This window comes from Rattus norvegicus, chromosome 7, assembly GCF_036323735.1.
Source record: "Rattus norvegicus strain BN/NHsdMcwi chromosome 7, GRCr8, whole genome shotgun sequence".
In the NCBI taxonomy this organism is placed as follows: domain Eukaryota; kingdom Metazoa; phylum Chordata; class Mammalia; order Rodentia; family Muridae; genus Rattus; species Rattus norvegicus.
The window spans coordinates 10,390,698-10,414,298 of record NC_086025.1 but is presented as its reverse complement, the minus strand read 5'-3'; the positions used below and the strand labels follow the sequence as shown (position 1 = coordinate 10,414,298).

Here is a 23,601-nt window from a genome sequence, read left to right as displayed (position 1 = left end):
ACACACACACACCAGTTGGAAAGTTCTCATAAAGGAAAAACAAAACCCCCGGCAAACAGGGGCTGGGGATTTAGCTCAGTGGTAGAGCGCTTACCTAGGAAGCGCAAGGCCCTGGGTTCGGTTCCCAGCTCCAGAAAAAAAAGAACCAAAAAAAAAAAAAAAAAAAAAAAAAACCCGGCAAACAAACAAAGGCCACAGTGCTAGGCGTACGGCCAGAAGGGGAATCGGACACTGTTCCCTAGAGCCAGCTTCTCCAGTGTGGGACTTCATCCTCCCACAGGGAAGCCAGAAGGAGGGCCAGATCTCCATAAAGCTAGGGCTTTTACAGCCTGTCTTTGTTGTTGACCCTTCCCCACAGGCAGCTAGGGGATCCCCATGGGTCCCCCATTTATGGCTTTGAATTGATGTCCTGTACCCCTAGGCTTCCCATCAGGCCTTGCTACCTCTGGTCCTTTGGAATCTCTTAGGAGAAGAGACATGGATGGTGCCTTCCATAGTGAGGCAGCTGCACACCACGCTGAGCCTCAGTTTCCCCTCCCTGAAGGCAACCGTTCAAGATAGCACTGTGTTTGGAGTGGCAGTTGTTGTTTTGAGACAGGGTCTCATGGAGCCCAGGCTAGCCTCCACCTCCTGAGTACTGGAATGACAGGGCCTATTGCTAAGATGCCTGGTTTATGAGGTGCTGGGGGGTGGAACCCACCACAGCCTTGTGAGCTGGGTGAGCGCTCCACCCACTGAGCTGTAGGCGCTGCCCTTCTGTCTTGTTCGTTCTCTCTCTCTCTCTCTCTCTCTCTCTCTCTCTCTCTCCTCCTCTTCTTCCTCCTCCACCTCTTCCTCCTCCTCTTCCTTTTCCTCCTCCTCCTTCTCCTCCACCTCCTCCTCCTCCTCCTCCTCCTCTTCTTCCCCCTCCTCCTCCTTTTCTTCAGATTTTTCAAGACCGGGTCTCTCTGTGTAGCTCTGGCTGTCCTGGAACTTGCTCTGTAGACCAAGCTAACCTCAAACCCCCAAATCTGCCTGCCTCTGGCTCCCTGAATGCTGGGATTAAAGGCTTGCTATCACAATCTGGCTTGCTTTTAAATGAAGATGGGGAACCTGAGGAAGGAGCCTCTCTATAACACTGTCATGTGGAGTGGACCATGCCCACGAGGGTAGACCCTGGAGACCAGGAAAGGGTTCTAGAGTTAGAGCCATTGCTGTAAGGTGGAGGGTCTGGGATTCCCCAAGGTCTCAAGTCCTCCCCTGGGATTGGAGGCTCTAGCCACTCCTCTGGTCACAAGTCCACCCACCATCTCTCTGCCCATCTGTGCTACACCGCACACATCAAGGTGGCGGAAATCAAGTTGCAGTGTGGGGCATTTATTAGGTGCTTGCTGTGTACCAGACACACGTGGATCCACGTTCTCGGGCTCTGTGCTCCTCACCAGAGAAGGCAGAACCCCCTTGGGGAGATGTGGAGGCCCCAGCCGGCCCTGGGTGCTTGTGTGTGGCACCCAGAGGCCCCTCAAGGCCCCACACCCCTCAGGCAGCCTGGAGAGGGAAAGCAGGCCTCCCTGGACTCAGGAATGTGGGCCGGCCAGTCTGGTGCTGGCTGGCCCAGGGTGGGGTGCAGACAGAGCTGGGCAGCTGACAGCTGGGCCACCCAGGGCAGAGGCCTGGGCTCCTGACTCCCTTCTAGGATGGCAGTCTACCCCCATCAATGGTCTTCATTGAACAGATGGAGAAAATGAGGCATGGTGGGGCGGCGGGAGTGGGGGCAGGAACATGCACGGTGTGTGTCGGAAGGATGGTCTGGCCCCAACTGCCTGCGCTTGCTCCCACCAAGCTTTTGGAGGCCAAATGATGGATCACGCAGACCCAGGTGTAATTGGTGGTTTCTAGGCCCCCCACATCCAGCCAGCTGCATTCCTGGAGGTTAATTTGAAGCCTGGTATTCAGTGGAGCATCTAATTATCCCCGCCCCACTTCCCTCGGCTCGCCAGAGTCGCAGCACCCACAGACACCCAGGACATAGTCCTGTGACAGCAGCCCCGCATCACCCCCACCACCCGCCAACCACACAGCCTGGGTGGGCAGAAGGTCGCTCAGTCACTCTACACAGGAGATGAGAAAAAGGAGCCCAGGCCTCAGGAACTGGGCAAACAGGAGATTGATGGACTTGTGGAATAAGGCCCAGAGCTCCCAACCCTGGGGGAGGTGGGAAGGACCATTGGTTAGTGACCCCTAGCCGTTGTGGAGGGGGCTGGCATTGTCTGCGACTTGGGGTGTGTGGGGTTGGCTGAGCTCCTGTTGCTGTCCCCCTGTGGTGGGGACCTGTCTCTCCCACCCACCAACCCATCCCAACTCTATGCCCACAGCTCTATGAACTGGACGCAGACCCCAAGAGGAAAGAGTTCCTGGACGACCTGTTCAGCTTCATGCAGAAGCGGGGTGAGCACCTCCCAGGGCAGAAAGGTCTGATGGGGGAGCAAGAGCGTCTCCCGTGAGTGCTCCCCAATATCTGACTGTCCCCAGCTCCACCTCCAGCGCCTCAGGTGGACCAGGGACAACCCTCCCCACCCCAAACTCCCTCTCCCTGGAGGGCGAGACCGGCTGGGTCTGGGTCATTACAACCCGTGTTGTACGGGAGGAAACTAAGGGCCAAGGAGGGGTCCGGGCCTCAGCCGTGCAGCAGGAAGGGGTGGAGGGGGCCTGAGGCCAGCCCGGGGCCATCGCTGGGGCCCAGCTTCTGTAAACACAGGCTTGCAGTCCTGCCCACCGGAAGGCAAAGAAGAAGGGGTACTGTGGCCTCCTGATCCTGTGGCCCAGCCCAGTGGCCTCTGAGTTAACCCTTCCATGGCGGGGTGTGGCCTGCGGGTCCCTGTGGGTGTGAGGAAGCCCCTGAGCTATCCATAGGACCCACAGGACCCAGCCCTCGGGTCCAGCCCTGTTGCCTTCATGTGGCCGGAGAGATCTCCCCTCCCGGCCTTATCGTGCATGCCCACCTGCCCCAGCCCCGCACAGGCAGGAGGCCTCCAGCTGCCTCTGGGCCACAGAGCTGACCATCCTGCTCACCACCCCCAACCATAACGGGGTCAGCAAGGCCAGGGACCTTAACGCTTTAATGTAGCCACTGACCACAAAGGGCCATGAAAGCCCAAATCTAGCCCTGCCTCCCTCACCCAGTCAAACCAACAAACTCCTCTGTCCCCCTTAGAACCCCAGTCGTCGTCGTGTCACTGATGCTTTGTTCTGAGGTCTTCGGTAATTAGGAACTGGAATTCAAACCACCATCACTCACCCTGTCAGCACAACCTGCTGCCCACAGGTCCCTTCTTTGGGAGGGAAAGATGACCCTGCCCCCTTGTATCAGAAAGCAGAGGCCTTGAAACAGAATTCTCTCAGAGTTTGCTGGAGATGGGAAGTGGTAGGGGGAGGTATCCTGCCTGTGCGCCTGCCACCTTCCCCCACCTTTCCTGGCCTCAGCCCCGCATCAGGTCCTAGACTATATAAACTCCTCCTCCACCAGCCTGCCCTCTAGGATCAAGCTTCGATTGAAAGGGTGGGTTCGAGATCCACCTCACAGTGACCACCCTGGGCACTCCTTGACTCACACCCAAGAGAGGTTTTGTTACTCTCAAGAGGCAGGGGGTGGCTAAGCGTAGGAAAGGGTCTCCCAGTGCTGTCTTGCAGGGACTATGGAGTCCCAGTGCAGGTGAGGCAGGCCTCAGAGCATCCGGTTCAGTAAAGAGGGTGGGAGGCCTCCCTCTCACGAGACGGAGATGAATCGTCACCAAATCTGTGGCTGGGGTTGAGGCTGTCAGTGTTCAGTCTTCAGTGTTCTTTATTGAGCACTTGCTGTATACCAGGCTGGGTTGTGAAGGCCCTTCCTAAGCAGGCTGGCAGGGAAGGCCTTCTGGGCCTACAACTTCACAGACAAGAGTCCGGGTATGGCTGGGCTCTGAGCTGGGCCTGGGGCATGAAATACAAAAGCTTTAGCGTGTAGATGGGCAGAAAAGTGTAGGCCCTGTCTGTAGCAGGCCTGGGAAACAGAGGTGAAGTTTTGAGGGATGCAGAAGCCATGGAGTCACCAGGTGCAGAAGGGATATTCTTGCTTTCACACTGAAAATCCTGTTCGCCCTCCCTGCCCCCACCAAAGCCTGCCACACACTCTGGGGATGGCCAAGGAGGGACAGAGGCTGACAGAGGAAGGGCCCTGGGGATGTTCTGTGGTTGTTTGGCAACTACTGTTGTTGGAAACCTGGAGTGGGAAGATCCGGAGCCTTGGAGTCTCCTGTGGGTCCTCCCAGGCCCAGTGAGCAGGGGCTTCTCTTGAGGAAACTGAGGCAGGCAGGTGTGTTGCCCAAGAGAGGGTGATGCTGCTCTAGAAAGGTTTAGGGAGCGTGTGTGTGTGTGTGTGTGTGTGTGTGTGTGTGTGTGTGTGTGTGCGCGCGCGCGTGCATCTGCACAGGAAGTCCTGCTGTGGAGTGGGAGGGGGGAGGGTGGGGTGACACACAGAGCCCTGCAGAGTCCAGGACATGTGACTCAAGGTGGCCAACGTGCCAGGAGCCCCAGCCCCTGCCTGATTCTGGCAGGTTCAGTGAGCAACCTTCCCCCTCCCCCCCCCTCCATGCCCCACAGGCACTCCGGTGAACCGGATCCCCATCATGGCCAAGCAGGTCCTCGACCTGTTCATGCTGTATGTGCTGGTGACGGAAAAGGGCGGTCTGGTAGAGGTTATCAACAAGAAGCTGTGGAGGGAGATCACCAAGGGGCTCAACCTGCCCACCTCCATCACCAGTGCTGCCTTCACACTTCGGACACAGTGAGTGCCAGGCCTGACCACCATGTTCTGGGATAGCCCACCACCTCCTCCTCCTCAGATAGCCCACCTCCTCCTCCTCAGCACACCACCTCCTCCTCCTCAGCCCACCACCTCCTCCTCAGATAGCTCTCCTCCTCCTCCTCCTCCTCAGATAGCCCACCACCTCCTCCTCCTCAGCCAACCACCTCCTCCTCAGACAGCCTACCACCTCCTCCTCAGATAGCCCACCACCTCCTCAGACAGCCCACCACCTCTTCCTCAAATAGCCCACCACCTCCTCCTTAGACAGCCCACCTCCTCCTCCTCAGCCCACCACCTCCTCTTCCTCAGCCCACCACCTCCTCCTCAGATAGCCTACCACCTCCTCCTCCTCCTCAGATAGCCCACCACCTCCTCAGACAGCCCACCACCTCTTCCTCCTCAGACAGCCCACCACCTCTTCCTCAGATAGCCCACCACCTCCTCCTCAGATAGCCCACCACCACCTCCTCCTCAGACAGCCTACCACCTCCTCTTCCTCAGCCCACCACCTCCTCCTCAGACAGCCCACCACCTCCTCCTCAGACAGCCCACCACCTCCTCCTCAGACAGCCCACCACCTCCTCAGATAGCCCACCTCCTCCTCCTCAGCCCACCACCTCCTCCTCAGATAGCCCACCACCTCCTCCTCAGATAGCCCACCTCCTCCCTCTTAAGACAGCCCACCTCTTCTGACCTGAGATAACCGATAACCTGTGTTCTGAGATACCCCTCCACCTCTCTCCTGAGCTTGGGGCAAGGTGACACTCCCCTGGTTCTCTCCAGTGCCATCTTGTCTCCCTGTCCACAGGTACATGAAGTATCTTTACCCCTATGAGTGTGAGAGGCGAGGCCTGAGCAGCCCCAATGAGCTCCAGGCTGCCATAGACAGCAACCGCCGGGAGGGCAGGCGCCAGAGCTTCGGGGGCTCCCTCTTTGCTTACTCACCCAGTGGAGCCCACAGCATGCTGTCCTCACCCAAGCTACCGGTGACTTCTTTGGGCCTTGCTGCCAGCACCAATGGCAGCTCTATCACCCCAACACCCAAGATCAAGAAAGGTGAATCATGAGGGGAGGAGATTGTCCTTTTATTTCTCTAGGTAACCATGATAAACCCAAGTTAGTAAGAAAGAGTTCTCTTTATCCCTGTCTGTTCCCGAGGCAGACATTACTAGTCAATTCCTGCTCTTCAATCCCCTGTCTACAGCAGAAAGACAACAATTAGTCAATCTTCATCCTGCATTTCTTTGCCATGACAGACATGCCTCATGTATGACCTATCTTCTGTTTGTAGAATACATTGCTAACTGAGTTCTGCTTTTCGTGTCTACACTAGGGCAGACATTATTAACTGAGCATTGCACCCCTTTCTACTCAATCATGGCTTCAGTCTCTGGTGTGTGACAAAGGTTACTAACTTGTCGCTTGTGTTTCCTTCTAAGCTGTGGAGGGAGACCTTTGACACATACCAGACCCTCCAGACATGTCATAACACTTTGACCTTTGAACCACCCTGATGCTGGGTACCCCTGAGCAGCTCACTAATCTTTGCTGCGCTTGACTTATGTATCAGGTGGGAAGCTACCCGAGTTTCGTGAAGTTGTTGGAAAGCATCCTGTGAATGAAGTCCCCAGCACGCACAAAGCCCAGGTCCACATGTTCTCAATAAGAAAGTCCCCACTAGTGTAGACAGTCTTGTCTGCAGCGACACTGAATTCTTACCGACAGGTACTGCCGAGGCAGTAGCTCAGTGGGTAGAGTACTCGGCCAGTGAGCCGTGGGTGCCATGCCAACACCATCTAAGTCAGGCATGACGGTGCACATCAACTGTTATCCCCGTGCTTAGGAGGTAAACCCGTTGGGAGTGTCTGTTTCTCTTCACCTTGGTGGCAGCAAAGCCAGCTCTTCCCCAGGTCCCTCCTGACCATCTGTCCCTCTTCTGTCTGTCTAGAGGAAGACTCAGCCATCCCCATCACAGTCCCAGGCCGCCTACCCGTGTCTCTGGCAGGCCACCCTGTCGTAGCAGCCCAGGCAGCGGCTGTGCAAGCCGCAGCAGCCCAGGCTGCAGTTGCGGCCCAGGCAGCCGCCCTGGAACAACTCCGGGAGAAGCTGGAATCCACGGAGCCTCCGGAAAAGAAGATGGCCCTGGTTGCAGATGAGCAGCAGCGTCTCATGCAGCGAGCCGTGCAGCAGAGCTTCCTGGCCATGACAGCCCAGCTGCCCATGAACATCCGGATCAACAGCCAAGGTACCACCACCTCGGAGCCTCCACGTCCCCATGTGTGCCAGGCGGAGAAGAGAGGTGTCCAGGGCTAGCGCAGCCCTGTAAGAGACTCAGTCTGTCCAGTTGGGAACCTGCAGCCTCCAAGGAGATGGTTAGAATTCGTGTCATGTGGAGTCCTGGGTCGAGGGTCACACATGGCGGTCTGTACCCGTCATCCCAGCTGTAGGGTGAGTGAGTCCAGGACTAGCTCGAGCTACCTAACCACGCTTGGTCCTGAGAATTAACAAGTAAATGAAGTAACCCCACCGGTAATTTTGAAAGCCCTTAGAGAGGAGGTAGACAGGAATCAATCGAGGCACTGCCCAGGGTACCTCTGACCTCCATGGTGGGTCTCCTGTCCCTATAGCCTCTGAGAGTCGCCAGGACCCAGCTGTAAATCTCACCAGTGCCAATGGCAGCAACAGTATTAGCATGTCCGTGGAGATGAACGGTATTGTATACACAGGTAAGGCTCCAGGGTCCTCCCAGCACTGCCCGGGGAGGACAAGACTCTTGGCTGGGGGAGGGGCTGGTCAGAGGTCAGAGGACCTCTTGTGGGAGTCTGTTTTTCTTTTTTCAACCTGAGTCCTGGTGATCCAACTCGGAATCTGGGGGCAGCAAGCACCTTTGCCCACTGACCTATCTTGCCAGTTTCACCCATTTGACTCCGTTGGCAGACAGGGTCTTGCCAGTGCACTGTGGTTGGTCTTGAAAGCCCTCTGTATCTTGCTTTGGCATCACACCAGTGATCCCCCTGCCTCAGCCTCCTGAATTGCTAGGATCGTAGGCCTGTGCCCCTGAGAAGCCAGCCCTGTGACATGTCTCTCCTTTGTCTTTGACCCAGGGGTGCTGTTCGCTCAGCCACCACCTCCTACGCCACCTCCCGCCTCCAGCAAAGGTGGTGTGAGCAGCATTGGTACCAACAACACCATGGGTAACCGGACAGGAGCCAGTGGCAGTGCTGGCAGCAGCGGCCAAGTGGGGCTGGCTGGGGTGTCTGCACCCACCATGTCTTCTACCTCAAATAACTCCTTGCCTTAAAAGGAAACCAAGTTGCATGGCTGCCCACCCGCCACAGGAACCACATGGCCACACAGGGGGACCTGGGACGTCAGAAGAATCCCAGTGGGCTGGGCAGATTCCCAAGGAGCCACACTGACGCCAAAAAGGAGAGAGAGAGATAGAGAGAGAAAGAGAGAGAGAGAAAATATATATATATACATATATATATATACATATAGAAAGAGATAGGTAGATGGAGAAACAGATCTAATAAATCAGGGCAAAGCAAAGAACACTTGAATCTCTCAGGTTTCGGAGACTCCGAGAAACGGATTTGACGAGGGCCACCAGGGCAACGTCAAAGCCTAAGGAGGCCACCTTTCCAGAGGCTTCCGTGGGGGTTCGGCGTGACCAGCCTCATTTAAGCACGTCTGTTTACCTCATGAATCCGGGCACCGCGTGTTCATACCGTTTTGTTTTTGTTTCCTTTTTTTTTGTTTGTTTGTTTGGGTTTTTTTTTTCCTTTTTGTTATTGTCGTCGTTGTTCCTTGGTCTTTAACCATGGTTCCTTTCGAGAAAACCAACCTTGGAAGCTATGAATTTTTTTCTTTTTAAAACAAGATCTCCACATTCAGACACATTTTTTTTAAGGTAGGGGGGGTTCTGATTTTGTAAATATTCTATTTTATTCTTGAGGGCAGGGATTGGATCTTAGGAAGAGTCTATCTGTATATCTATATATTTGTGTTCATTCAGGGAAACAGACTTTAAAAAAAAAAAGAAGCAAAATACCAGCCATGTCGGTCCCTACCCTCGTCACCCCAGAGCCCCTACTTGTCCTCTGATATCCTGCGGTGCCCCTGGCTCAGCTAGGAGATGCTGGCTTTCAGCAGTTTCCACAGTTCTGTCAGACTGGCCCCACCCACTGGCTCTCATCATTCAGGAACCTGGATTGCTTACCCAGGACACAGAATGCTCTAGAAACCGGTAGCGGAGCACAGGGAATACAATGTCCTCAGGTGTCTCAGGGATGAAGGTCTGCATTCTCCTTGCCTGGATGGGTTGCAGAGGCAACAGGCTTAGCTCAGGGCAAGGAATCGGGCTTGAGTCACTGCCTCCTGTGTTCCAACTCTCTTCCTGTCTTTGTCAACCCCCTTGCTGGGACAGGACCTGAATGTGACAGTGATCAGCCAGGAAGGGCCCTGCTGTCTCTTAAGGAGGATGAGGCAGAGAGAGAGAGAGAGAGAGAGAGAGAGTGAGTGAGTTTGTTTGTTCAAGGTCATCCCTGGCTACACATGGAGGTTGAGGCCAGCCTGAGCTACTTGAAACCCTGTGGCGCATACCTTTAATCCCAGCACTGAGTGGACCAGCCCGGTCTTACAGTTAATTCCAAGCTGCCCAGATTACACAGTGAGAGCCTGTCCAAAAAAAGCTTTCATTTCATTTTGGCTGGAGCTGCATGCATACTCTCTGCTGGATTGGGGAACCAGTCCTGGACTCAGCCTGGCCTCCTTTGGCAACCGGGCAGCGCTGGGTTTTCCTGGGCTAGGGTTGGAGCTTGTGCAGAGAGCTGGGAGCTGGAACCTGCTTGGCCCTCAGCCCCAGGAGTCATGAAGCCTTGAGTTTGTTGTGGGGACTGGACCCTCTTTCATCCTCTGTCTCAGGTTATCAACACACCCCTCCTGTCCTTCCAGGAGGGGGTGCTGCCCATTTGGAGGGGAGGAGGATCTCAACTTTTCCTTCTGGAAGCTTCTGCTTGCCCCTTTTTGGGGCCACTGTCTTAGCCGCACAATCATTCCTGGTCACGGGTGTTGAGGGGTCCTTGTTCCCTTCTGACAACCCTGTCCAAAGTCCGCCTCCATGGGTAACCGGCTCAGGGATGTAGCAGCCAGCCTCCCGTCTCCCTAGTGGGGTCTATCTGAGGGGGGGTCGCCTTGGTGGGCACATCCAAGGCAAATTTCTTTCTACCTCAGGTTTTTTGATGCCAAAAAGAAAAAAAAAATGCACCCGGGCCACCCACTTCTCTGGTCACCTTCCCAATGCCCAACAGTGGGAACTTGGTGTCCTGGTGTCCACTTGTCTCTCAGGCTCTGTGAGTGGCGGAAAGCACCAGATCCTAACTCAGGGGACTTGCCTATCACAGCTCTGTGATTGTAGTTGGGGGGGTGCCCTCTGCTGGACATACTCAGCCACCCTCCATGGTCCTATCTGCCTCAGTTGCCCCATTAACCCTTGGCGTGGGTTCCAGTTGGCACTCACACAGACTGGGAGTGGGGACAGAGCTGGGGTCATCACTGTCCACCTGGCACCTCAGGGCTTGGCGTGGGGCAGGTGAGACACCCAAACTCAGGGCAAAGGGTGGAAGGGCAGGCACAGTCTGCTTCTAGAACCTTCCTGGTAGCCCTTATGCTGGCCACCAGGCCACGTGTGTGTGTGTCTATGTGTCAGGCTGCAGTGGGTGGGTGGGGTGGGGCTTGGGGACAGCTGGGTTAATGTTTTCTGAGGGTTAATGCGTCTGTACAGTCTTTATTTCTTTCATTTTAATCATTTTTACCCACTTTTCCCCCACCCCCACATAATTTTGGCTTTTGTGGATTTTATTTTTCCTTCTGAGTAAATGTGAGCTGAGCTGCTTTGTTAGCAATGTGTGAACTTTTCAGTTTCTTGGGGGTGGGGGGGGGCTTGTCCGACAGCGTGGGGATCACACAGAAACTCAGGTAAAATTAAAAAAAAAAAGTGGATTAAAAAAAAAAAGAAAAGAAAAAAACTGTTTTCTACCTCTGGTCAGGCCTCTGTGGCCAGTTCCCGCCTAGGCTGTGGCCTGCAATGGTCACAGTTGTGCCGAATACTCAGGAAAATCCAGCTATTAACAGAAAAACTCAAACAGACAACAATGGGGAGGAAAGGTGTGATTTTTGAAATTAAAAAAAAAAAAACACTGAAAGTTTACATTTTATGATCTTATTGTGGATTGTATTTAAACCTCAAAAATATTTAACGGGATTGTAACCGTGTAAATCCGTGATATTAAAGCGTTGAGACACTTCTGAGAAAGACCGGCTGCTTTGGTTTTGTTGTTTGGTGTGTGGCGGGGACCCCACAGGACACATTGGATATGGATGTATGGGCAGGAATGGTTGGGGAAACGTGGGAAGCTTGCGTGTGGCTGTGTGAGGAGGCCCTGCCTGCTGCCTTCTTTCTCCTTTTCACTTCGTGTCTGGGTGGGTACTGTGTGCACGGTTGCTCCGTGGACGTGGGAGGACAAGTTTTGGAAGTTGGTGGTCCCCTTCCACCCTGTGGGACTGAACTCAGACCACAGAAGGTACCGGCATGGTGGGGTTCCTGTCTAGAAAAACAAAGAAACAACACAAAAACCAACCGAACAACACAGCTGTACTATCTGAGAATTTCATACCATAGACACTGGCTGGCCCAGAGCTCAGCTCAGAGCTCCACATGCCACTGCCTCCCAGGAGCTGGAACTGAAGGCATGAGCCACACACATGGCCTGTCACAGGGCCTTTGCATAAGCCGTTCCCCTGCACATCTTGCCGTCTGCCTCCCATCTGTGAACCTTTTTGTCCCTACCCTCAGCTCACACCGGGACAGTGTCCCATCTTTGTCCCCTGGGCTAATTACATGTGACACTCACACCTCTCCCCGCCTCCCAGCGGCCAGGTGGAGCCCTCAAAAGCCAACTAACTGCCCAGGGCTCATCAGGACACTTGCCTCCTGTCCCCAGGCTCAGGGGTGCTCCTGCCTCAACCTCCAGAGAGCTGGAGTCAAAGGCGTGTGCTACCACACCTGGCTTGGCCACTTCCAGCTATGGTGTGACTCAGTGGGCACCAGGGAGAGGGTCCTTGGGAGGACTTTGACCTGCAGTGACAGCTCTAGGCTTTGGGTGGAGAGAGGATCGATCCCTGAATGTCAGCTTCACCCGGGAGACTGCTGAGTCAAGGTAAAGGAGGCCAGGTGGACAGACCTTGGTCACCTGACACCCTGCCTGCTCTGACAAAGGCTGGCCCAGGCTAGTCCCTCCCCAGGTTGCTGACAGAATTGAGGAAAACAGCTGCTGGCTCCTTCAAGCTCCTGAAACCAGCATTTTTACACTGTTCCCAAGGATGTCATCCACCTTCCCCTAACACTCGACTGGTGGAGGGGGAGGATTAAGGGCTAACAATTTATTTATTTATTTTTATTTTTTATTATTATTTTTTTTTTTTGAGCTGGGGACCGAACCCAGGGCCTTGCGCTTGCTAGGCAAGTGCTCTACCACTGAGCCAAATCCCCAACCCCTTATTTATTATTTATAAAGGCATCTTTTAGGGAACTGGCTTGGCTGGTCCTGCTGCTTTCTCTTCTTGGCCAAAGAGCATCAGAGAGGGAACTGAGTGGCCCTGAGGCTGCACAGCTCTGTGAGATGCCTCAGAGCCCCGGCAGCACATCCCGCCCAGTGCTCCGCAAAACTATTCTGACCCACAGAACAAAATTCCAGGCAAGTCAGTTGGACCTCCCTCCTCCCCGGGGTGGGATCCACTGTCATCCTTTCTCCTCTAGGCGTCCCCAAGATGGCGGCTATCCATGAATCCCACAGGGAAGAAAGCAGACTCCGAGTTGGGTAGGCACTGCCTGAATGGAGACACTGGGGCTTCTACTATATGGGGGATAAGTATGTTTGTGCCTCAGTTTCCCCTGACGTGGCTCCCTCAATCATTTGTTCGCTCTGCTTTCTCATAAGTCCGGCAACTGGGTGGTCTCAAACGCCCAAGCGTGGCTTTTGTTCTTTCCAGCTGACACAACTGGACTGTCTTCATTCCAGGAGCCGGGCTGGGGGCGGGCTGACCTCTAACCTCAGAGTCTGCCTGGCCACCCACCCCCAGGGAAGGAACGTGGCCAAGCCTCGAGGGCTGACCGGCTGCAGAAGAGCCTGTCTCAGCTGCTGGCCACCGGGCCCTGCCCAGCACCCCAGAATGGAGTCTGAGAGAGTTTACAGGTCACATAGGGATGTACCTGGGGCCAAAGCACAACAAACCAGCAGCCAGAGTTGGCAGTGGGCGGGGCGGGGGCGGGGCAAGGAACCACAGGTCTGGATTCCTACAAGGATTCACCAGCCATTCAGATTTGACAAGTGGAACTTGGCACCCAAGCTCAAACTCCCAAGTTGGCCTTTGGCTGAGGACCCAACCTGATCTTCCAAGGCCATCCATCCCCTATCTTTCTTTTTCTGATTTCTTTATTTAAATTCTGACATGGGGTTTCATGTATCCAGGCTAGCTTCAAGTGCACCAAGTAGCCCAGGATGACGCCAGACTCCTGATCCCAACCATGTTTCGCAACCATGCCTGTTTTCTGCAGTGCTGAAGATGAACCCATCAGGGCTTTCATGCTGCTAAGCCAACGTTCTACCCACTGCTCTACCCCCCATTTCTCTTTTTGTGATTAAATTAAATATGTATCTGTTTGTGTCGGGGTGCATTCACTTGCATGCAGGTCCCTCTGAGTGCCAAAGGTGTTGGGTCCCTGGAGCTGGAGTTACAGGTGATTGTGAACCATCCTGGAGTGGGTGCTGGGAACTGAACCCCCAGTACCCTGCAAGAACAGCAAGTGTTCTTACCCACTGAGCCTGCTCCCTGCTCGACAACCTCCCATTCCTCTCCTCATTCACACTTTAGCATTAAGGGTAGCTGCATCCCAGCTCTCAGGAAGTTGAGGCAGGAGTACCTGGTGGGCAACCTGAGCTTAAGTGTTGGGGGATGAATTGCTTCTCTCACATAATGAAGTGACACACAGGCTGTCACCACCAACGCTTTCAAATGCAGCTCCATATCCTCCATTCTGCCCCAGGACCTTTCGCTCTAACCCTGGACAGCACCTTGCTTCTGAGTTTCTTGCTTGTCAAAGTGGTTGCCTTCTCTTGAGAATCGCCTCCTAAGTCCTCCCCCTATCCCCGCAGCTCGCGCCTGCCATCTTGTGGCCACATTCGGTGGCACGCCTCACTCCAACTCATTTCCTCTCTTTCTGGCCTGGGGTCGCCGGGTCGCGGAGTCCAAATGTTTGCACCGGGCATGCATCCTTGCTCCCTCCACAGGCCCAACAGCTGCTGTTAGACCCAGCTCACAACCTCGCCCTGCTGTCCAGCCCTGTCGCACTGCCGCTGGCGCAGCGCTCTGGAGGCCACATTCCTGGCTGCAAGATTCCACACTTGCATGCAATCTCCGTTACTAACAACACATAGAAGGAGGGAGGGGGCACTTGGTTTTAGGCCTGACCTATGACAGCAGCTGTGACCTGAGGCTAAAGGTTGCTTGGCTAGAGATTGACTTGTTGGGTCTACAATGAGTGAACCAAATACAAATTTGAAATTTATGACTCAGAAGAGGAAAGGCCAAAGAGGAGGCGAATCAATAAAGGACGTGGGTCGATTGGTAAGAGTTAATCACCAATATGCCTCGGCCAAACATACATAGCGGCATGCTACACGCAGTAAGTAACGAACTTCATTTGATCTAAATAAAGTATAAAGGTCAGTGGTTTATATTTTTGCTATGAAACAAAGTTTAAGAAGTAAATTGGTCAGCTGGGTGGTGGTGGCCCAGACATTTAATCCCAGTACTCAGGAGGCAGATATAGGTGGATCTCTGAGTTCGAGACCAGCTTGGTCTACAGAGTGACTACCAGGACAACCGTGGCTACACAAAGAAACCCTGTCTCAAAAAACAAAAATATAACAAAAAAGAAAAGAAAAAGCCGGCTATGGTGACATAGATGTGTCATCTCGGCACGCAAGAAGCTGAGGCAGGAGGATTGATTGCCACGAGTTCGAGGGCCAGAGTGGCTCAAGTACAAAACAAAACACTTTAAAACTTTAGATCATTTGAGTCAAAACACCTAGCGCGTATTCAGTGAAAGCTCGCTGGCGGTGGAGGCTCAAGGCTTTAATCCCAACGCAAGAGAGACACTGTGTCGAGGAAAAAAAAAGAAAGAAAGAAAAAAGAAAAGAAAAAAAGACAAACCCTGCAAACAGATAGCAAGCGTATTTTCCTCTAAACAGAGCTAATATGCGCTGAGCCGCCAGGACCCCCAGGCTTCTACGCATGTGCAGGAATCCAGTTTTCCCCCCCCCTTTCCTCCGCCCCGCCCCGCCCCGCTCAGTCCTCCAAGAAGCTTGCGGGTGTTCTAAGCTGCGTGGCGCGTCTACCACTGCGCTGTTCGCGCATTGGCATGTACACTTGTCGTGCGGCTCCGCCCTCTCAACGCTGCTCTACCAGAGACCCTGAAACCCCGCGGCTAGCTCCACCCAAGAGCAGCGAACTTTGTACGCATGCGTATGTGAGCCACCTAAAGTGCATAAATGTCTCTCTAGGCCTCCTGGAGCCCGTAAGCACCAGACAATTAACTCCGCCTCCTCGGCTTGGTGAAACTACTGCGCATGCGTCGGCCTTCCAGCTCCCCCCGCTAGGAAGTACTAAGGCTAGTCGGCCAGGAGCCATCTTGACAGTCTCGCTAAGAATGATGGGATTCGGGGGCGGGGCTGGCAGGGCAAGATGGCGGCGCCCATGGAAGTGGTGGTGTGTACAGACTCCGCGGCACCGCTATGGAGCTGTATGGTGTGGGAGCTTCATTCGGGCGCCAACCTGCTCACCTATCGAGGCGGCCAAGCGGGGCCGCGAGGCCTGGCGCTACTCAATGGCGAGTACCTGCTGGCGGCACAGCAGGGCAAGAACTACATCTGCGCTTGGGAGCTGCAGCGCAAGGTGCGGGGCCTCAGCGTCCGCGGAGCAGCCGAGAGTACTCCGGCGCGCCAAGATTAGAGTTCCGGCGATCCTGGGGTGGTGTGTGATTCGGAAGTACTCGGAGGCCGAGGGTTTTTCCCCCCAGGGGCTTGGCGCTAAGGGGCCCGGGAGATTTCTTCGCGCATGCTCAGATGAAGATCTATGGCTTTTGCACACTTGCAGTGTAAGGGGCGCTAAGGGACGCAGAAGGGAAATGGGGTCCGTTAGAAGTCATGCTTTTGTATGGCATGGCAGACCAGAGATCTTGAGGAGCCACGGGAAGAGATAGAATGACGGCCCGTTCTTTTACCTTCGTAAAGAGTCGCGGATCTTAACCATCAGGACAGACTAAGGCCTGAGGTCTTTTTGGTTCTTAGTTTCTGGAACACAGAGCTTCCTTCTTGTCCAGTAGGATCCCTACTACTGAGCCCGGACCCTGCCCTCCCGGGGCTGGGGGTAGTTTCTAGGTACAGGTTTGCCGCGCCTCCAACCCTCACTTGGACAGTCTATCTACCCAACCTCTTTTCTTTTGCTCTCTGTACTTAAAACTTTTCCCTTCAGTTGCCTCCGCCCTGATACTCACATAGTTTTTCTTGTATTCTGTGTCCCTAGGACCAGCTTCAACAGAAAATCATGTGTCCTGGGCCTGTCACCTGTCTAACCACGGCACCTAACGGCTTGTATGTTCTGGCAGGAATTGCAGAGAGCATTTACCTGTGGGAGGTGAGAACAGCTTGTCACATGTATGTGTGACTTGGGATTGCTAAAGAGTAAAACTGGTCGGTGTCCTGTCAGCTGAGGTAGGCATGGAATCTTACCCATGACTTCTGAAACCAAAAATGCGACCGTGTCTGTAGGATCCTAATTGGTGACTGAGATGCAGCACAGTGCTCAGCCCACTGGTGGCCCTAGTGCTGTCGTGAGCAACTGAGAAAGAAACTTAGGAAGGGGCAGTGTTCTAACCTGTCTCCTCTTGGCAAAAACATTGACCAAAAACAGTGCAAGAGGAAGAGAACTTTTATTATGTACACTTGCAGTTTATATTGAGGGAATCAGGGCAGAAAGCAGGAAGTCAACATAGTAGTTAACATCCTCAGTAAGGAGCAAAGAGAAATGGTCCTGTGACTAACAACACTTGTTGCTCTTGCAGAGGACCTGGGTTCAATTCCCAGCAACCACATGATGGCTCACAGCCATCCATAACTTCAGTTCTAGGGGACTTCACACCTCCTTAGACCTCAGTGAGCACCAGTCATGCCCCTTATACACATATATACATGCAGGCAAAAACACTCATAAAGGAAATAAACCGGGGTTGGGGATTTAGCTCAGCGGTAGAGCGCTTCCCTAGCGAGCGCAAGGCCCTGGGTTTGGTCCCCAGCTCCGAAAAAAAGAAAAAAGGAAAAAAAAAAAAGGAAACAAACCTGGAAAATACAGAATTTTTAAAAACTGCCTATTGATTGAGAGAGATAGCTCAGCAGTTAAGAATATTGGCCGCTCTCTCAGACGACGCAGGTTTAGTTTCCAGCACCCACATGGCAGCTCACAACTGTCTGTAGCTCCTTCATCTGGCCTCAGAGTACCCTAGACCCACAAAGAAATTTAAAATAGAACTATCAGGAACCCTGAGAGATGGCTTAGCAGTTAGGAGCATTGACTGCCCTTTCAGAGGTCCTGAGTTCAATTCCCAGCAACCACATGGTGGCTCACAACCATCTGTAATGAGATCTGATGCCCTCTGAAGGTGGCAGAAGACAGAGACAGAGTACTCATATACATTAAATAAGTAAATTTTCAAAACACAAGTCTATCACAAGCCCAGTGATAGCCAACCCCCTTTGTCTCACAGTGAGGGACAAAAGATACCAGCACCCTTACCTGCTCCCCACAGAGCAAGAGGTCATTCTTCAGCCTTTAGTTGGCCCCAGTTACATGGCTCTGTGTTGGGCCTAGTTAATAACTAGTTAATAATTTTGGCAACGAATGAGCCTGGAGGCTTAAAAGTTCTAGACTGCATCCTGACCTGGCCATATGGATGGAAGGTGTCAGTGGCACAGAGCTGAGGTCAGCCATGTTTCTGCTCCTCCTGCTTTTTCTTCCTCCAAACCATCCCAGGACCTCCATGGCATTCCCAGCCCATGGTTCTGAAGCTGGCTTGGACAAGAGGAAAACCAAGGCCAGGATTTCACGGCCCCTCAGAAGGGAGCCACATAGGTTGTGCTGCTGTGTGCCAAGGTTGCATCTGAGACCTCTCTTGTCCTTCTTGTGTGTGTGTACCTAGTGTGTGTACGTATACCTAATGTGTGCGCATGTACATGCTTTGTATATGGGTGTTTATATGTAGGCAGAGAACAACTTCGTGGGTCCATGCCTTCCATCTTGTGTGGGACAGAATCTCATTGTTCCAAGTGAATTCTCAGAATGCTGTAGACTCAAATCTGCCTGTAGGTGGTTCTGGAGATGAGACGCTGGGCCTTCACACTTTAGTGTGAACTGCTTTACCCAGGAGGAGCCTTGGTCTTTGATTTTGTTTTCTGAGATGGAGTCTCAAGGCTGGCTGGCTGGCCTTGAACTCATTATGTAACCCTTGATTCTAGACCTTCCTGGTACCACTTCCCCAGTGCTGAGGTGGTAGTGCCTAGCTTATATTGGCTGTGGGTGGAGCCAAGCACACAGGGCAGGAACTCTCCACTCAGTTACTAAATCTATCTATCTATCTATTTATCTATCTATTTATCTATCTATCTATTTATTTATTTATTTATTTATTATATATAAGTACACTGTAGCTGTCTTCAGACACACCAGAAGAGGGCACCAGATCTCATTACAGATGGTTGTGAGCCACCGTGTGGTTGGTGGGAATTGAACTCAGGACCTCTGGAAGAGCAGTCAGTGTTCCACTGAGCCATCTCTCCAGCTCTGTCTCAACCTTTTAAAGCACTCTTTTAACTCTTTTGTTCTTGGTCTTTTTGAGACAGGATTTCTTTTTTTTGGAGCTGGGGACCGAACCCAGGGCCTTGCGCTTCTTAGGCAAGCGCTCTACCGCTGAGACCCCAACCCCTTGAGACAGGATTTCTCTGTGTAGCCTTGGCTGTCCTGGAACTTGCTTCATAGACCAGGCCGACCTTGAGTGCAGGAATCCACCTGCCTCTGCCTCCAGAGTGCCGGGCTAAAGATTGGTGCTATCTCTCTCTCTCTCTCTCTCTCTCTCTCTCTCTCTCTCTCTCTCTCTCTCTCTCTGCCTTTTAAAGCAGTTTGTTTTTTGTTGTGTGTATATGAGTGTTTTGCCTGTCTGTGTGTCTGGTGCCCTTTGGAGGACAGAAGTGTAGGATCCCCTGGATTACAGGTGAATGTGATCCTCCTTGTGGTTGCTGGGAATCAAACCCAGGTCCTCTGGAAGCACAGCTCATGCTCTAACCATTGAACTACCTCTCCAGCCCTAGCATGCTTTCTTTCTTTTTTTTTTTTTAATTAATTTATTTATTATATATAAGTACATTGTAGCTGTCTTCAGACACAACAGAAGAGGGCATCAGATCTCATTACAGATGGTTGTGAGCCACCATGTGGTTGCTGGGATTTGAACTCAGGACCTCTGGAAGAGCAATCAGTGCTCTTAACCACTGAGCCATCTCTCCAGCCCTAGCATGCTTTTTTTGGGTTCTTTTTTTCGGAGCTGGGGACCGAACCCAGGGCCTTGCGTGCGCTTCCTAGGCAAGCGCTCTACCACTGAGCTAAATCCCCAACCCCCCTAACATGCTTTCTTATGCCACCCAAGACCACCTTCCCAGGGCTGGTAGGTGGAGGACCCAGGTCAATCATTCGATCAAGATAATTCCCCACACTGGCCTTCAGACTGCAGTTTCTAAGTCGAGGTTGCCTTTCCAAACTTAGCTTGGTGCTCCAGCTGAAGGCCTGGCTACTGCCCCATCCTGTCTCTAAGGATTTCTGAGCTGTGGCCACCAGGGGGCATTACACAGTCCATGGGTTCTTGGACTAAGGCTGGTGTGGGAATTTCCCCCTTTCTCTGGGGTGAGGGGCTCACGTCTGTGTGGCACTCAGGGTGGAGAGTTCTGCCCAGGAACCTATCGGGCCTAAGGTTCTGCTGACAGTTGTGGCCCACAGTCTCCTTGAGGTGTTGGCCTGTAGGTAACCATGTTCTTCCTGACCCTTAGTTAGCCCAGATACCTAACAGAAACGCAGCCCCCCTCGGCCTGGAGCCCAGCCTTTCCCTGATGCAGACCTGGTCTTAGCACACTATCCCTCCTGCAGCCCCTACTCCCGCCCCTGTTGGATGTTGGAAAGTCCAACACCAGCCTTAGATGCAGGCACTGGGCCGCAGCCTTGCTCTCACCCTGCCAGAACCCTATTGCTTGCTGGTTGGGTGGTTGTTTTCAGTCTTCTGGGAGGTTCTCCTTTGAGGCTGACCTCAGACTCTGGGCAGGAGTGCTTCATGAAGCTTCACCTGTGGGCGGGCACCTCCACCATTGTCCCTCTGTGAACTGGAGCCTCACCCTGCCAGGCCAGCAGGGGTCTCTTCAGATTTCTTCCGAGATTAGCTTTCCCTAGATGTGACTCAGAGGATCCAGGAAATGTGTCTCACCCTTTCTGGGGACTGTCGTCAGACACTGAGGGCACAGCCAGAGCTGGCCAGTGCACAGTGATGAGGGCCTTTGGCCTTCCTGGTTCTCCCAGTGGCCCTGGAGCAGGTGGACAGGGTTCTTATGGGCTGGCCTAGTCCATGTTGCCTCTGACCATTGGTGCCTAACCTCACAGGTCTCCACGGGGAACCTCCTGGTCATCCTCAGCCGTCACTACCAGGATGTGTCGTGCCTGAAGTTCACAGGTGACGGCAGCCACTTTGTCTCTGCAGGCAAGGACTGCCTGGTGCTGGCTTGGAGCCTCTGCAGGTAGGGCATGTGCCAGAAATCTACACAGGAAGGCTTCCCTCGGGGTGGGAAGTAGGCTGGGTGCCCCATTCTTGGGGGCTTGGGGGGCTCTCCACATGGCCTCATTGCTACTGTGTGCCCAGTGTGCTACAGGCAGACCCGTCCAGGATCCTTGCCCCAAGACACGTCTGGTCCCAGCACACGCTCCCAATCACAGACCTGCACTGCGGCTTTGGGGGCCCCATGGCCCGGGTGGCCACCGCTTCACTGGACCAGACCATGAAGGTAGCATCCCCAGCCTGGATCCATGAGTTCCTGGCTGCCACTGGATCTCAGCTAGGAGGGAGGGAGACTGGCCTCCCCCTTGCCTGGCTGTCTGAGCTGCAGACAGCCCATAATCCTGATGTCCGACCAAGGACACCCAGAGATGGACTGCCCAGCCTGTCTGCTGGAAATTCCCACTCGTCCACACACCAGTGGCCACATGCCCTTGAGTGTTTGGGTTGTTTGTTTGTTATTGGCACGGTGTGAGAGATGGGACTCAAGCCCTAGCATCTGCTAGACCAGTGCCTGACCTGAGCCCCACCCCCGCCCTCTTTCGTCTTCTGGGTTTAGACAGTTGTTTTGTTTGTTTTTTTGAGGCTGTCTCACTGTGTGGCCACAGCTCCTGGAACTTGGTGTGTACAGCAGGCTGGTCTGTAACTCACAACCCCCTGCCTCTGCCCAGGAGCACGGGGACTGAGGACAGGACTGGAGACATACTCCCTGGCTAGTGCTTTGGGTGTTCAGCGGCCCCACAGCAGCTGCAGTGCCTGTGATTCTGGGGGGTTCAAGGTGATGCCAGGCCCCCATCCCTCCTGGCTCCCCAACCTGGCTGTGTGCAGGGATGTCCACAGCCCCAGGCTTCCCATCCCTGCAGCTCTGGGCCATCTCCTCGGGAGACCTGCTGCTGTCTGTCTTGTTTGACATGGGCATCACGTCTGTGACCATGGACCTGGCCGAACACCACATATTCTGTGGGGGCAGTGATGGCTCCATCTTCCAGGTGGACCTGTGCAGCCGGGTGAGTGGCCCTCTGGGTCTGAGGGAGCCCGTGGTCCTTTGTCCTGCCCCGCAGACACTTACAGCTGCCTGTCTCCACCCACAGCCCGGACCGAGGGAGCAGAGCTTCCAGCCCGAGCAGAACACAGGGAAGGTTTTCAAAGGACACAGGTAGTCGCCTCAGCCAGGTGGAGTCAGCACAGTCCCCACACCAGGAAGCATCCAACCCCTGTCCCCTTCTCCCAGGAACCAAGTGACATGCCTGTCGGTGTCAACAGACGGCAGCATCCTGCTCTCCGGCTCCCATGACGAGTCAGTGCGGCTGTGGGATGTGAAGAGCAAGCAGTGCGTGCGCACAGTCCCCCTCAAAGGTGCGCAGGGCTGGCACCATACCGGGGCAGGCGGGCTGTGGTGCCACAGGCCCTGATGTGGTCCTACTGTATCCCTCAGGCCCAGTGACCAATGCAGCCATCACACTGGCCCCGCCCAGCATGCTGAACCCTGAGTTCAGGCCCAGCCTGCCCCTGCCCCACTTCAACAAGCACCTGCTGGGTGCTGAGCACGGAGACGAAGCTCAGGGTGGGGGCCTGCGCCTGCAGCTGGGGCTCCACCTGCAGGTAGGACCCTCGGGGCTCCTGTATGATGCCCACTCAGCCACTGTTCCAGAACATTCTATACCCACAGTTCCTCCTGGTGCTGGCCTGCTGTCTTACCTTAGCAGCCTCTGAATCCTTGCTACCCGTGTTATTGGCGCCCACCACTGCTCTTGGCATCTGCCTCACAATGTACTCCTGTCTGAAGGCACACTGTGTGTCGGCCCCATGCTCAGATGACTTGTCATACTGCTCTCAGTGAGTGGCCAGTTCTTTGAAGAGTAGATGGGTGGCAAGACCTGCCCACAGGCAAGAGAGAGGGCAGCCTGAGGTCAGGAGACACCCCAACAGGAAGGGGTCCCCAGTGTCCTCAGAGCCTCTGTGACATGGGGCTCTGAGCCAGGTCTGTGGCACTCCACAGCGGCAGGCCCTTTCACAGAAGGTGCAGACAAGGGTGAGGGCCTAGTGTCCAAGAAGCTCAGCTGTCATGCTTGCCCCTGCAGTCCCACTGTGTACCTTGCTGGATCTTATCTGGGCATTAGTATAAACTACCTTCCCCTCTACAGCCTGCTTGACCTGGATGTTCCAGGTCCCCGCATGCCACTCAACCCTGGACTCTAGTCCTATGGTGGAGGCTGGGTCCTCTGAGGGTGGGGAGCAGCGGGGGTGACCATGCTACTTCACAGGGCAAAGAACCTAGCTACCTGGAGCGCCTGGAGCAGCTGCAGGCCGCATTGTCCGGCTATCTGGAGAAGGTGGGCAGGGCTAGTCCTGGCAGTGGGCGGGTCCTGGGTGGGCAGGCGGGAACAGCCCCACCCACACACCACCTCCCTCCCCAGAACATGCTAGGCAGCCAGATGCTGCCCGTGCGTGTGTTTGAGCTGGAAGAGGAAGTTCGTAGCCTGCGCAAGATCAACCGGGACCTGTTTGACTTCTCCACACGCATCATCACACGGCCCTCTAAGTGATGCACACTGGGCAGCTGCCACACTTGCTGCGGGGCTGTGATCTTGTGTTTTAACAAAGGATGGACTAAGACTTGTACGCCTCAGTTGTTCTGTCCCTGGCTGGGCTGGGGCTTGGTTGGGAGGCCTAGGGATGGGATGAGGTGAATGGGGGGCTGACTGCAGACTCCCCATTCACGGGGGCCAATCAGGCAGCAGTCATTCTTTCATGGACGTCCAAAGCTCAGCCTCTACATAGTGTCCTGGGGCTACTG

At 54.1% G+C, this 23,601-nt stretch overlaps 2 protein-coding genes across 13 annotated transcripts in view; both read left to right on the top strand.

The window, feature by feature from the left end:
- The window catches only part of Arid3a (AT-rich interaction domain 3A), a 28,391-nt gene extending 17,253 nt beyond the window's left edge, over positions 1 to 11,138 (top strand). For 7 of the 8 annotated variants that reach the window (XM_006240905.5, XM_017594812.3, XM_006240904.5 and 4 more), the window contains 6 exons: positions 2,355 to 2,427; positions 4,618 to 4,801; positions 5,631 to 5,878; positions 6,771 to 7,067; positions 7,450 to 7,548; positions 7,927 to 11,138. In XM_006240905.5, the coding sequence (XP_006240967.1) occupies positions 2,355 to 2,427; positions 4,618 to 4,801; positions 5,631 to 5,878; positions 6,771 to 7,067; positions 7,450 to 7,548; positions 7,927 to 8,123 (1,098 nt within the window). In that variant the 3' untranslated portion in view covers positions 8,124 to 11,138. The remainder of the gene's footprint in view (positions 1 to 2,354; positions 2,428 to 4,617; positions 4,802 to 5,630; positions 5,879 to 6,770; positions 7,068 to 7,449; positions 7,549 to 7,926) is intronic. The other variant, NM_001108066.2, reaches the window with a different exon arrangement.
- Positions 11,139 to 15,300: 4,162 nt separating this feature from the next.
- Wdr18 (WD repeat domain 18) lies at positions 15,301 to 23,420 on the top strand. Of its 5 annotated transcripts, none has more exons than XM_039078977.2 (10): positions 15,301 to 16,040; positions 16,469 to 16,579; positions 20,636 to 20,769; positions 20,892 to 21,033; positions 21,668 to 21,811; positions 21,896 to 21,960; positions 22,036 to 22,160; positions 22,240 to 22,406; positions 23,069 to 23,137; positions 23,222 to 23,420. In XM_039078977.2, the coding sequence occupies exons 1-10, from the start codon at positions 15,306 to 15,308 to the stop codon at positions 23,348 to 23,350; spliced, it is 1,821 nt and encodes a 606-aa protein (XP_038934905.2). In that variant the 5' UTR covers positions 15,301 to 15,305; the 3' UTR covers positions 23,351 to 23,420.
- Positions 23,421 to 23,601: the final 181 nt, after the last annotated feature.

What these genes read in the sequence shown, in the direction of transcription:
- Wdr18 (XM_039078977.2), top strand. Translation starts at nt 15,306, where the DNA reads ATGTACACTTGTCGTGCGGCTCCGCCCTCTCAACGCTGCTCTACCAGA. An exon ending in GGCTTTTGCACACTTGCAGT is followed by an intron (nt 16,041 to 16,468) that starts GTAAGGGGCGCT and finishes CTGTGTCCCTAG; the next exon opens with GACCAGCTTCAACAGAAAAT. An exon ending in CACTGGACCAGACCATGAAG is followed by an intron (nt 21,034 to 21,667) that starts GTAGCATCCCCA and finishes CCATCCCTGCAG; the next exon opens with CTCTGGGCCATCTCCTCGGG.